We start from the raw sequence: 14,724 nt of genomic DNA, 5'->3' as shown, positions 1-14,724 counted from the left end.
AAGATGGCAGCACACAGTGGTGATTCAATGGCAAGTGTTTCCAGCTATACAAGTATGATCATCTAGAAACTGTTCAGTCTGTCTTTGATTAACATAGCTGCCCAGCAAAGTCCATGAGGGAGGATAACCAAACAGGTGGAGCATGTTGTCCCTGTTACAAAACCTAGTGGGGGATCCAGAAGAAACGTTGACTGTGGTATTATTCGGTTTTGTCCAACTGGAATGGGAGCTGGGGAGTGGCACACTGCAAATTTGGTCATTGGTTTCAAGAGGTGGTGAGATACTACCACTATTATCCTTCATCCCCCAGACTATTGGATGCCGCACGGGTCAATCTTAGTTCCCGAGATACTTTTCCATCTACACAAAACCCCCGGAGATGGTACAAATGCAAATAGTCTTTAAGTTTCTGATTGCTGGGAGCTAGTGGAGAAAAAGCCTAGATTGGTGATTGGAGAGAATGAGATGGATGTAGAGCCAAACTGGGTTTAGGATTATGACATGTTCTAAATGGAGCTCCACTGTCCTGAAATATCATGTTTGCGGTCTAGGATATTTCTGGATACAGCCCTGTTGCTTGAGAAGCAGGTTTCAAGGACATGCCATGATCTGTTATACCAATTCAGACTGGATCACCAGCAGCAGTGGAGCTGATAGTGCGGATGGAGCCTCAACTATACAGCCTCAGTGTCATCCAGATGAGTCTGCAGTAACACACATGTGCAAGGAATATCTCGAAATTTCAGACTGTTACAAAATACTTTGACAAAAAGTTTTAATTTGGCCATAGAGATCCCATGCCACCAGTCTGGTTGAGTTGATTCAAGGCTGAGGACCAGATAGATCCCATGCCACCAGTCTGGTTGAGTTGTGTTATTGAGTTGATTCAAGGCTGAGGACCAGACTGCTTGAGAGACTGGCCTCCATCCCCAGTCAGCCAAGATCAACTACCCCTTTCCTGTCTAGCCATGTTCATGCAAAGACCGACTGGTGGGTATGTATGATAGAGCTTTCTCAGCTGTAACTCCAAGTTTTGAACTCCCTTCCCCAGAAAAATAGTCTTTACCACTCTCGCTCTTGACCTTTGCCACAATTGATCATATTCTTTTTGAACGCCCTTGGTTTTCAGATGTTAGAAATGAGCTGGAAGCAGTTTTTGTTTCTATGGAGGCCAATGTTTTGCAGTTTCTAAGTGACAAAGAACAACAAATGAATTTGGAGGCCACAAAAGGTTTGATAGTACTAGCTTGGCAGACCTCAAAACCTCATTAGTATTTTAGGTGTATTTCCTGTTCATGATGTTGGCTGAATGAACAGTAATGCAAATGAGTGAGTGCTCTTGAGATTTAGAAATTCTGTAAAAAGTCTTATTTTTCAAAACCAAACATGGGAGGTCTACTTCCTATATTATTGTTTTATCCTCTCAAGAATATAACCTATGAAACCAAGTGCCAAGGAGAATTTAAATTAACAGTGGGTCAAGTAACACACTGCATATTACATAAGAGCATTAACAATCCATGCACAAAACCTCAGTTCACAAACCAGAGAAAGTTGGTTCAAACTCTGGCAGTGACTATTAGGTGAAATACAATACCAAGTACAAATAATGATGTTAATAACAAATAATGATGAACCAGTTTGGTGTGCGGACTCTAATCTGGGAGAACCGGGTTTGATTCTCCACTCCTCCACTTGCACCTGGCTGGATGGCCTTGGGCAAGCTGTAGCTCTGATAAGAGCTGTTCTTGAAAAAGAGCAGTTTCTGCCAGAGCTCTCTCAGCCCCACCTACCTCACAGGGTATCTGTTGTGGGGAGGGGAAGGGAAAGGAGTTTGTAAGCCGCTCTGAGACACCTTTGGGTAGTGAAGGGCGGGGTATAAATCCAATCTCTTCTTCTCTTCTTAATGACTGCCTGACACCAAGAAATTGTGTCCCCCCCCCCAACTTTGTAAAGGAATATTTGGACTTACAAGATAAAACAATCTATTTATTGAGAAACTGAAATGCAGAGAGCGTAGAATGACAAACTACTTCCAAAATGGATTTCTCCATAATTCTTTGCAAAATAGACAGAAACATGATTGGCTTCCAAAATATAACAGCTGCACCTCCATTTTCAGCTGCAGATCAGGTGAAACCACACTTTACTTTAAACACAATTTTCTTCATTAAAGTTTGCGTACAAGACAGAAGAAACTTTGTCAGCAAACTCTTCATGTATGACATCGATGTACTAGTTACACATTTGACTGCAAAAGTAAGTGGTTTTCCAGGTCACATCTTTCATGCATATTGATGTACATCAATTGTGGCTACTGATTGTACTTGAGGCTGTTAGGACTAACTCCTACTACTACGGGACCACAGCCGAAAGTTTAAGAAGCCTGTCTTTGAAATACATCCATACCCCTACCAAAATTAACTACACCACCCCAACAGCCAAAAATGAAGGGTTGTTAGAGGAAGATAACCAATGCAGATCTAACGAAGTCCTGTTACAAATTCATTTCAGATTATTCCAGTTACACTAGCAATTAGTAATTATATGGAAAGTTTACATTCCTCTTCCTTTTAAAAAAGATCAATAAATGCCATTCCATTCTCTAGAGTTCTTCGCCAGCTCACAGTGAGAAAAGGGACAAGATAGACGGGCCAGAAAAAACACGTGGGCATAAAAAAAACCCAGTAGAACCTAACTGGGGGGGGGGGGTTGTTACTGGCACTTGACTGAATCTTAACTATTAAGAAGCCCATGAAAATAAAGGTTTCCCCCCACACCCCAAACCCTTATTCCAAGAATAAAGATACATTGTTGTGTTCTTCAGGTTGCATATGGGGGGGGATCAAACCTAATTCAAGTATTTGGTTATATTCATTTTTAATAAAGGCTTTTGGTCTAATTTAAGACATGCAAATTAGCCACAACCTCACAGACATCGACTAAAGCCAGTCTGATGAGTACTTTGAGGCTTGTGAAAATGAATTCATTGTTCAGTAGTTCTATGCCAACTGCTCCTCTGAGAGCAATTTAGAACAGAAGGAACACGCTAAAAAAATTAATGTTTTGGTGGCAATCCTGCTTACCCTTAGGCTGGTTTACACCCCACAGACTTCAGTAGTAAAACAACTGACAGGGTACAGGATCGCAGCTTGCTTCTGAGGTCTTTAAAGGACTGGCTTGCTCAGACAAGACCCCAAAGAGCAAAACTCATCTGTTTCTTTCTCAGTTCTAATCCTCCCAAACACTCACAGTGTCAGCTTAAATGGAGGCTTTGCCTTCAAAAAGGAAAAAGGGACAGCACAAGCCAAGAAGAGCTTTTCAAGAGCCAACCTTAGCCGGTTCTTTTTTTGTCAGTGCGTCACGTGATACAAAGAGCACAAACGGGAGGAAAAACCCCAACCACCCAGGAGAGAACAGTTTTCCTCAGAAGTAGATTATGCACAGTCAGGAACAGAAAACTGGATTGGTTACTACAGTGACTCCTGTCCACATTTTTTTTTAAAAAAGAACCAAACATATCCTATTTTTTGAATTTATACGAGTTAAAATAATTCCCTGAAGTGACCTACTGCATGTCAGCATTAAATAAGTGTTAAATATAAGTCTCTTTGAGTGGGAGACAAATAGAACAATATAAGGGCTGAGAACTGAACAGCTGTGCCACATAAAAGTGTCAGAGCAGAGTGTTCTGGAAAACCCTGTCAGGCTAAGCTTCGAAGGATCTCCCCATTTCCGTGGCTCTCTCTTGCCACAGATCTTCTGGGAACAAAACGATAGTGTAACGGCTCATCCCGAAACTCAAATTCATTGGTAATGTGCTGGATGATGCCGCCTTTCGCCAGTCTGTCTCCGTACACCACAGCTTCCCCACGGTCTAAGGCAAGGCCGACTTCGACGAGCCAGTTCACCAGGTCACAGCCAAAGAAGACGCCGGTGGCCATCTTTACTCCACACCTGTATGTCAAAGGAATGATTCACCCACATGTTCTGTAAATCTCGTACCAGCACTGCTTGATGAGCGGGGGGAAAGGGAGGAAAACAAGGAAAGACAGCATGATAGTTAAAAGAACATTAAAAAGAGAATTTATTAGCCATTAAATATTATTTTTTGTTGCAAACGCGATTACCTTTCCCCCCAATAAAGCACAATCAAAACGCATGCATGTCTGCTAAAGTTAGAGCACATGTAAGATGACACTTTGTTAGCTGGATTAGTGGCTAGGAACCAACCCCTGATCTCACATTCACAATCATATGGGCTAAGATAAGACCTCCACCCTACACCGAAAAAGGCCTAAGAGAGAGATAAGCAACTAGGACTCGGGTTCTAAGAAACTAAGAGGTAACCAATGTGATTATGCAGGGCTCTGCTAAGACACGCACCACTAGAAAGCAATGATTTAGTGCCCCCCAAGCCCCTGAACTTATGTTCCTGTTATTCATTTCCATCATCCACTAGCACAATGATCTGGAGGGATCACTGAAACAGTGGCTTCCATACTGAGGCCTCCATACTACTTTTCCCTGTGGTTGTGCTGCATGCAGTGGGAGCAAATCTAAAAGCTCCTTCTGATTTACACTAGCAAAATTACATGCACTGCCTATAGGCTGGGAGTGTACAGAACTGGCATCGACATGCTGATGCTGAAAGCTGGCGTGGCACTGTCATGCAGTAACGATCCTTTCACTAATACACCCCTTCATGTGAAGTGTGGCCATGGGCATTCTGGAGACTGGAAAATAAATATTTTAAGAATAACTGGCTGAACAGACAGCTTTTAAATGCAGTTCTGCAACTCTCCTTTAATGTATGAAAGTTGACAGTCCCGCTACTTTAGAAGAACAGTAATTACAGTCGCTTCTCCCCTTAATTTTTCATTTATTTGTAGGGTACTGAGAATGACACTGAGAAAGATGAAGCGCCAGTTCCACTATTGCAGCCAGACAACCAAACAGTTAACCCACAGCTGTAAAAAGCTATGGTTGGATCCGGTGTGAAATTTCTGCAGACAGAAGGACTTCCACGATCCATCGATGTGCACCTTCCCTGCCTATCCCTTGCCTAAAATGCACCCCGAAATGCTGCTCCTAGGGCACCCTGGAGAATAGCTGGGGTAGTAGTGAGGTTTGCCATGGAAATGGGGGGGGGGAGACACTGGTGAAATGGAACTGGCCATGAAAGTGGGGACCTGGTGCACACACAAAAAATTAGCTCAATCCAGCCCGATCTCCTGAAGTTCACTAAGGGAAGGCAACCTGCTGCAGCCCAGTCTCCGCAGATCTCAGAAACTAAGCAGGGTCAGTACCTGGATGGGGGACCAGCAAGGAAGACTCTACGGAGGAAGGGAATGGCAGACCACCTCTGCTTCTCACTTGCCTTGAAAAAGCCCCTTGCTGGGGTTGCCATAAGAGTTGCAACTTGACAACACTTAGATATGTACACAAACTCTTAACAGGAAGCCAGAGCAAAGCATTCCAGAACAAGTCAAGCCAGTGAGAGAGACACACACACACACACACCTCAGCAAAAGATACCAAGGAGTCCCTCGGCATTTGTGTTAAAATAAGCCGCGAAATGTGAGATAATGTTAGTATGGATTACTGAAGGGGAAAGTCAACAAAATATTAGACCAACACGGCAGAAGCAGCCTGATACAGGACATTAAACCAAGAAGAAAAGAGAAACTTAAGAATGACGAACAGATGAGAAGGGGGTCAAGGGAATGCATACATTTTATCATCATATGGAAACAAGGGAAAAGTTACAACGTAGACAGTCAATAATACTTAATTTCAAACCGTTAGAGCAGATATTGGACAATATTTACTCTTCGCTTACGCTTTTAAATCTGATTTGTCATTAACTTCTATCTATTCGGCTTGTAACTTGTGAAGAAATTCTTTTGCTCGAGAACAGTGAGGTCTCATGGAACTCCCCAGAAATTGAAACACATACCCCAAAACAGCCAGACATGTAAAAGGCAAAGAAATTGGCTATGCCCATATAACCTGACGGGCTGGACCTGACAGACCACATGTAGGAGGACACAGATTTTTCCACTCTTTGCATTCTCCTAGCAGCCCCATGAGATCTCAAAAAGCTGATGATGGGGTCAGGGGAGATCATTGGATAAAACGTCATGGGACATGTAGGGGGCTGCAGGGGTCCAAGTGAACCTTGTTCTAAATCCAAACGTTGACTCTAAACAGGTCAACAGTTAAAAATGGGGGAGGGGGGACCAAAAGGATTTCATAATGCCCTTTTACTCTAAATAAGAACACTTTGAGGATGCAGTTTTCAATTTGGCACCACACTGTTTCTGCAAACAAACCAAATGATGAACTAGGACTTCTAGCTGTGGAAAGATCTCAAGATGCAAGGAAATAGGCAACCGAGTAGCATGACTGAAAACAACTAACCACCGCCTTAAGCTTGAGAGTTGCTGAGTTTATGAACAAGCCAGGCAAGAAACTTAATAATCTTCCTCCCCTGCTGGTGTTAGTGATCAGCACCACCTGATGTTACCATTTAATCTTCACAACTTTTATAAAGGCTATAATATTAGCTTGTAGCTCACTCAAATTCATTCAAAAGCAAAGTCTTGAAAATTATTTCCCATAGTTTTGCTTTAATACCAAATACAGCAAAGCCTGGGATTTCACAGTCAATTTCTGCTAACAGAAGGAGGTGGTGGAGATTTTCACTGGCTCCCTGCTCCTGCCACAAACCTCTGATTTGCCACTCATGGACTTCCGGGGGGGGGGGTCCCCTGTCTCCAAGAGCACCGTTTTGGGCTCCAGCAGGGGAGAGGTGAGGAAGTTCCATCCCGCTGATGGAAATGGATATTTACTGTGGGATCCAAGCCTAAGAAGTCTGGTTCCTTTTATAAAAAGGATTTCATAATGCCCTTTTACTCTAAATAAGAACACTTTGAGGATGCAGTTTTCAATTTGGCACCACACTGTTTCTGCAAACAAACCAAATGATGGACTAGGACTTCTAGCTGTGGAAAGATCTCAAGATGCAAGGAAATCTGCAACCGAGTAGCACGACTGAAAACAACTAACCACCGCCTTAAGCCTGAGAGTCGCTGAGTTTATGAACAAGCCAGGCAAGAAACTTAATAATCTTCCTCCCCTGCTGGTGTTAGTGATCAGCACCACCTGATGTTGCCATTTAATCTTCACAACTTTTATAAAGGCTATAATATTAGCTTGTAGCTCACTCAAATACATGTAAAAGCAAAGTCTTGAAAATGATTTCCCATAGTTTTGTTTTAATACCAAATACAGCAAAGGCTGGGATTTCACAGTCAATTTCTGATAACAGAAGGAGGTGGTGGAGATTTTCACTGGCTCCCTGCTCCTGCCACAAACCTCTGATTTGCCCCTCATGGTCTTCCGGGGGGGGGGGTCCCCTGTCTCCAAGAGCACCGTTTTGGGCTCCAGCAGGGGAGAGGTGAGGAAGTTCCATCCCGCTGATGGAAATGGATATTTACTGTGGGATCCAAGCCTAAGAAGTCTGGTTCCTTTTATATTTCTATTTAGTGTGATTTGGAAGCATTTACCGCAACAGGTTATGGGTTAGCTAACCTGCATTAACACAAACCACACCCCCAGCCCAAGCTTAACAACAGCCCTCTCCCAGTGCCCCACCTTCTGTCCTGGACAATACTCCTGACACACAAATCTTTGTGGTAATGAACAAACTGTTGGCACGTCATCCGGATTTCCTCAGGTATGGAGGAATCCCTTCTTTCCCCTGCTTCTCTGTTACCCCAGAGGAACTCAAACCTGAAAAACAATTAGAAACAAAATACACAGCAATAACATAATGACTGAAAGAGCAGGAAGAACAGGAAAAGCCTTAAGTACTTCTGTCAATGATATTCTATTGATAATCGAATACCCAAACTGTCAGGACTTTTGAGACATAATTATTTCTTAGCAGGGCCGGCCGGAGTCAGTTTTGGGCAAATCCTTTTTCAAAGACAGCAAGGAAGTTCTCCCACCGATGTAATAGCCGCAAAGCAAGACAAAACACTCTTATCAGTACATTCTCATTTGAAAGGAGTTGATGCTCTCAGGAATGTGGACTCCTGTCAAATTTCAGATGAGATCTTAAGATGGTGGTCTTCAACCCTTCCAAACACAAGATCCACTGAGCATGATGAATGCTGAGCTGCAAGCACATGCTTGGAAGCCATGTGACAGGAAAGGGGGGGGCAGAGGTATGACCCTCATGGAAGTGGGGGACAGGCTCATGGGCAGCAGCCCAAGAGAGCCTGGAAAAGGAAATATACTAGGAATTTTATCATAGAGTCAAAGCCAGAAAAGAACCTTATGGATCTACTGAGTGACTTCACCAACTCACCTTAAGACAGAGCAAGATGGGTAGCTGCATTTGTCTGTAGCAGTAGAAAAGAACAAGAGTCCAGTAGCACCTTAAAGACGAACAAGATATGTGGCAAGGTAGGAGATTTCGTGAGTCACTGCTCACTTCCTCAGGTATCTGAAGACTCACGAAGTGACTCACGAAGCAGTGACTCACGAAGGCTCCTACCCTGACACGTATTTTGTTCGTCTTTAAGGTGCTACTGGACTCTTGCTCTTTTTATCTTAGGATGCATGAAAAGAGAAGCAGGAGCCCCAGTGCCTTTGCATTTTAGGTACGCATACTAGCACCAGCTCCTTCCAAAGGTTTATGATCCAGCAGGTGGGATTTCATGACCCCAGCTGATGGTTGGAGTCAAGACCACTGTCTTACATTGTTTTCTGCTGATTCCAGAGCTGAAGGCTCTTGTTGGGTTTTAAATATGGTCTGCCAAATATAGCTCACGGTGGCACTTTGAGCCAGTTGTTGTCTCAGCTTCACCGATCCCAAAAGGTTGAGAGTATAAGTTATATAAATTATATGACTTAGTATATGAAAATATTACCGAAACCATAATGTACCACCACTGGTACATCACTGGCTGGGTTGGAGCGGACCGGGGTTAGGGATCCCACTCCCAACCTTTGATGGGGCACAATTGGTGCCAGCACTGGAGGTCAGGAGTTCGGAAGTGCTCCTGGATGCCTCCTTAAGTATGGAGGTCCAGGGAGCAGCCATTGCCAAATCAGCCTTTTACCACCTTCGGCTGATCAGGCAGTTGGTTCCCTTCCTCGAACACAACGACCTGGCGACAGTGATCCATGCAATAGTCACCTCGAGATTAGACTACTGTAATGCTCTCTACATGGGGCTGCCCTTGTCTCAAATCCGGAAGGTGCAGCTGGTGCAAAACACCACGGCCAGGCTTCTGATGGGGTTTTCTAGATGGGAGCACATACAGCCTGTGTTGAAAGCATTGCAGTGGCTGCCGATAGCATACAGGATTCGTTTCAAGGTGCTGGTTCTTACCTTTAAAGCCCGCCTACATGGTCAGGGACCTACATACCTGAGGGACCGCCTTTCCCCATATGTCCCCCAGAGAGCACTGTGGTCAGGGGCTCAGAACTGGCTGGCCCTCCCAGGTGTTAAGCAGGCTAGGCTGTTGATGACCAGGACCAGGGCTTTCTCGGTGGTGGCCCCGACCTGGTGGAATGAGCTCCCAGAGGAGATCAGGGCCCTGCGGGACCTTTTACAGTTCTGCAGGGCCTGTAAAACGGAGCTATTCCACCAGGCTTTTGGGAGCCGCCGCCACCACCAATGAAGAGCATCGGATGGTTGAATGGGAGAGGGCCCTGGATTCCGGAAACTGCCATCAACAGCCTAAAGAACAACAAGTACTGCGGAAACAACCGAAACGAATACTGTGAGCTGACGGCGAGCTGAGAACTGTGAATGATGGCTGCTACCATTTATGGATAACAACGATCAGTAGCACTTTATTACGGTTTTAGAATTGTTTTAATCGTAACTTATGTTTTTAATGTGATTATCTGTTTTTGTAAGCCACCCTGAGCTGGCTTTGGATGGGAGGGCGGGGTAAAAGTTCAAATAAATAAATAAATAAATATGATGGGGGAAAAAATCTGAAAATTACCTTCGTTTGAATGGAAGAATAATTAAATGCTTGTCTAAGCCAAATATTCCAAAAGAAATGAATCCCTGGAAAAGAAGAGGGGGGGGGGAGAGAGAGGAGATCAGCAGTTCATAAAAATCCCAGAACTAAGCTAATTTGGAGGACAGATGAGAGATTATCATGAGCTGTAAAGACAGCAGGTACCTAATCTGAATAGGCTTTCTTTTTTAACATGGTGAATGGAAAAAATGGTGAATGGAAAAAAGGACCAAGTGTCAATTCTCAGGAAAGTCTGTGTGGTCTCAAAGCCAAAAAAGGAAGACACATTATCCCTCCTCCTTTTCTAATTTCATTAGATAGTAACTCTTGAAGAGAAAAAGAGACATACAGAGAATGCAGCATATTGTAGTACTGTGGGCAAGTTCAGAAAATATCACAGAGACACAGACTCCGAATCAACTACAATTAATAAAGCACGATAAAGGAAATGCTAATTTTATAATTATGTTCATATTAAAGACAGCAAAAGAACCCTCAGGGTGGGGAAAATACTGCCACGCCCCTTAACAGCAGCTCTGCTTCAAGTTCCACATTTTCACCATCACCACCATGCCTTAATAAGTAAATTAGAGATTTAAAAAAATAACTACGGACATTTTGTATTTGAACTGATTTACGTTATCTAAGTATTAACTTACTTCTCGAGGTAATAAACACTGAGATACCGTAAATCAATTCAAATTTGCAGACTCCGATGATATTCTTTTGAGGATCCAGAACCATCTATCTCCTACCCAGATGAGAGATCTTAACAAAATACATAGAATTAAATGCACACTTGGCTTGGCTAGTTTTTATCAGGTAGGCTTGCTTTACTGATGTTTTGGCTGTGAGCTGCCTCAACCAAGTTCTTGTAGAAGCCAAAAATGAGAGATCATGGGAGGAAGTGGAAATCCAAAAACAACGTCTGGTATTGCCCCCACAGAGTGGTTTTTTTGAAAATCACACCCTGTCACTTTAAACATGGTTATAATGTCCAGTCACGGCTGCTAAGGCTTGACACTGAGTATTTACTTTTAGGATAAGAAAGGTTTTGATGTTTATATAGACGGTTAATATGTGAAAGTAATAATATAGATGGCATTTTACAGTTGGGTTTTTATAAATAGAAAAAAACATTCATGGACACACTAGCACTTTAAATCCTGTTTGCATAGGCAGACTGTGGCTGGTAGCAATTAGCAGTGAAGACTTTATGTTTGGCTTCTAGAATCCAGCTAATACATTGTGAAGACCTTGGGTTCTGTTCTTAGAGAGTCAACTTGGAATGTTTTCTTCAAGAGCTGATAAGTAGTAATGTAAGTGACAGTTTTGAGTGTAATGGCTTATTATGATATTTTTAAGCTATATTTATAATTGAATGTGTATTCTCTTCCTTCTAGTGACAAGAACTGTGATTGCTACACGCTCAGATAAAGCAATTATTGTGAAACAAATTGTTTACATTGTGCAGCATTCGTTGCGTGTGAGCGATAATAGAAGAGGATTTTCTACAGAATTACTACAGTAAATGATTTTGCAATCATATCTTTACTGACTCGATATTTTTGTCATGGATGTTGTTTTTGGATTTCCTCAACCAGGTTCTCGACAGTGGCAGACCCATTTTCTAAATCAATCAATCAATCTATTACTAGGGAAGCTTTTGCTGGGGAGTGGGGTAGAGGTGGAAGCTGGGTAATCTATCAGTGCAGGTAAGTGAGACTGGGAGAATCCAGCATCGGCCACGGAGCTTTCCTCAAGATCAAGACAAGCAAAGAAGCAAAGCAAAATACACACGTGCTGACCTTATGCACGTTTACCTGAAAGCAAGTCCCAGAGAGTTCAATGGGCCTTGCTCCCAAGGAAGTGTGTGCACAGGATCAGCGTGTTCGTTTTGGGCATAAATACCTGACCAAAATTAAATACGGCACAGAAGAACTGCAGTTCCACGTAGAGTCTTCCAGGTTCTTGGTTGAATAACCACCACAAACAACTGGAAAGATTCTGTGAAAAGAAAAACACACACCACAACATTCACATTGCGAAATTTACACTTTGAGACTTGCAGGGGAGGGGGGGCAGGGTACATTTGCTTAACAAAGGAAAATACGTCCAAACAGAAGACAGCACATTTATCTCTATGGTGCCAATTATTTAGTAACATTGTTATGTTGCTGTAGATTTTCTGGGTTGTGCAACTAATGAACAACTAACGAACTCCACCCATGAAAGCCTTCGACGAAACAGTTATGACTCGCAGTCATAACTGCGACCACAACACTGTTAAACTGAGGAAGTTAGATTTAAACATACATACTGAACATAAGAACAGCTGTGCTGAATCAGACTAACCATCCCTCAAGTTCAGCAACTTGTTTCCCATGGAAACTCTCGGAAGGACTACCAGCTGGACAAAGAGGCCAAAGGCAGCTCTTGTTGTTGCCCCCTGTCCACCAGCAGTATAATTCAGAGGTTCTATTTAGTCGTTGTGGCTAATAGCCATTTGATGGGTCTATCCTCCATGAATTTTCGTAGCCCTCTTTTAAAACCAGAGCACTTGAGTTAGTTGCCATCACTGCACAATGGGGCAGCGAAGCACACAGATAAGCTATAATTCCCTGGCACACCTAATACACCAAGCCAGAGTCAGTTAAGTCTCAAACAATCAAAGCCTATATTGTGCCAAAATGTCATGACGGGGGCACAATAACTTTACGAGGGAAGTGCAGTAACCGAAGCCTGGCCATGGTCTTGCCAGCGTTCTGCAAAAGATTTGTATTAGAAACCATCCTCAGCACCAGCATGGAAGCCAGTGGGTAAAGGGTGGACAGGAAATGGATCAACTCACCTTTGTCACAGCCTAAAGAGACTTCCCTCCCCACAGAGGCAGCTCTGTCAAGGCCATCTTAAAGCATTTGATTAAGGAGGTGGCAGTATGCCATTAGAGGAGGCCAGGACAGCAATTGGCAAGAAATGTAAACAGGCCGGGATTCGCCTTGGCTTGCTTGGTACATGATAATGACTTGGCACTTGGGGATCCCACTCTTTAAGACACAGGTCCCCAGCATAGGGTTGTGAGACCCTGGGGTGGGGGTTCCCCCCATTTTAGGAATGCCAATCTGCCACTGGCCAGCTGGCTGTTGGGGGAAACCCCATCCCCAAACAGCCACCTCCCGGGTTGACGTTGTCGGCACGATGATGTCACCTGAAAGTGACGTCATCACACGGGGCACGTTGTATATAGATTACCATAGAGTTTTTGGCCAAAATGGTAAAGCATCAAAGTGTGACGTGCCCAGGGTGATGAGATCTCTTCTGGGTGATGTCATTGTGGCGATAATGCCAGACCCAGGAACCCCCCGCTAAAGGTCAGGTAAGACCTGACAACCCTACCCAAACATGGCGCCCACAGGCACCATGGTGGCCCCTGACACTTTCCCTGGCACCTGCAAAATATTTTCAGAAAGTGGGAGAGAGGCTGGGTGGGGTTTCTGCCCAGCACAGCTTCTGATTGACCACTAAAGTTATAATTGGCTGTGCAGATTAAAATAACGTTGCTTCAGCAGCAGCTGCCACCCCTAGTATTGGGTTTATTCTTCTTTCTCTCCCTCCTCTTTCCCAGTGTATTTTTAAAACTACCCCTCTTCTCCCCTGCACTTGTACTTCCTCTGGATGTGTACGTGGTTGTGCCTCCTGCAGCAGCTGTTTTATGGTTTCCTCCACCTGCTGCAGCAGCCATTTTGTGGTCCCCCCCCCACCTTGTGTCAGAATTCCAAAGGTATCCACAGGCTCGAACAGGTTGGAGACCCTTACTCTAAGCGATGCTGCACTTTTTTAAAGATGGGGGCACAAAATCCAAGCACTGCCAAATATGCAAGCAACTATCATATATGTCAGTTCCATGAGCCGTTTAAACAAAATTTGTCTGTTTGTGCAGGACTTTCCCGTGATGGCAACATGGTTTCCTCAGATTATTGCACAAACCGAGGAGCTGAGTGATGAGAAGAAAAAACAATGAAATATTTACGGCAAAGAGGCCTACGATGAGCAGGAGGCACAGCAGCACGTGTCTGGCCAGCTGTTTGTCCCCAACCTGCAGAAGCTGCTCTTCCTGTGCCAAAATGCAGCTCTGAGAACTGCACGGACTCAAGCACTGATTTGCTGAAAGACAGGAAGTGCAAAAGAGGAAGTCAGGCTTCCCGAACCCATGAAGCTACTTCATAATCAAGTCAAGCCGCTGGTCTGTCAAGCTCAATACTGCCTACTCTGGACTGGTAGCAGCTCTCCGGGGTCTCAGGCAGAAGTCTTTCACATCCCACCTACGACTTGATCCTTTTTAACTGGAGATGCTGGAGACTGAACCCGGGGTCTTCTGTATGCCAAGCAGCTGCTCTGCCACTGAGCCGAGATCCTCATTCCTCCAATGTGTCAATAGTTCTCCGTTCTCTGTTTTATCCTCGTAACAACCCAGTGAAGAGGGTTAGACTGAGAAAGAGAGAGGGCATGGGACTCTTCCAAGGTCACACAAGGATCTGAACACAGGCCTCCCAGAGAATGTAAATTTTTTTACCCACTCACAATAGAGGAAACAATGGGACATCGCGCGCGTGCACACACATACAAAAAGACATGAAGTTTCACCAGTTTTTAACTTGAGTCACTTTAATTGCAG

At 43.9% G+C, this 14,724-nt stretch overlaps 1 protein-coding gene across 1 annotated transcript in view; it reads right to left on the bottom strand.

Annotated features, from left to right (window-relative positions):
* Nucleotides 1-2,004: 2,004 nt before the first annotated feature.
* The window catches only part of GPR155 (G protein-coupled receptor 155), a 56,130-nt gene continuing 43,410 nt past the window's right edge, over nucleotides 2,005-14,724 (bottom strand). The window contains exons 12-16 of the mRNA XM_015423740.1: nucleotides 14,080-14,213; nucleotides 11,961-12,056; nucleotides 10,032-10,096; nucleotides 7,660-7,797; nucleotides 2,005-3,957 (exon numbers count right to left, since the gene is read on the bottom strand). Of these exons, the coding sequence (XP_015279226.1) occupies nucleotides 3,705-3,957; nucleotides 7,660-7,797; nucleotides 10,032-10,096; nucleotides 11,961-12,056; nucleotides 14,080-14,213 (686 nt within the window). The 3' untranslated portion in view covers nucleotides 2,005-3,704. The remainder of the gene's footprint in view (nucleotides 3,958-7,659; nucleotides 7,798-10,031; nucleotides 10,097-11,960; nucleotides 12,057-14,079; nucleotides 14,214-14,724) is intronic.

This window comes from Gekko japonicus, unplaced genomic scaffold (genome assembly GCF_001447785.1).
Source record: "Gekko japonicus isolate JY-2015 unplaced genomic scaffold, Gekko_japonicus_V1.1 scaffold48, whole genome shotgun sequence".
NCBI lineage: Eukaryota > Metazoa > Chordata > Lepidosauria > Squamata > Gekkonidae > Gekko > Gekko japonicus.
This window is presented reverse-complemented; position numbering and strand designations above follow the sequence as displayed.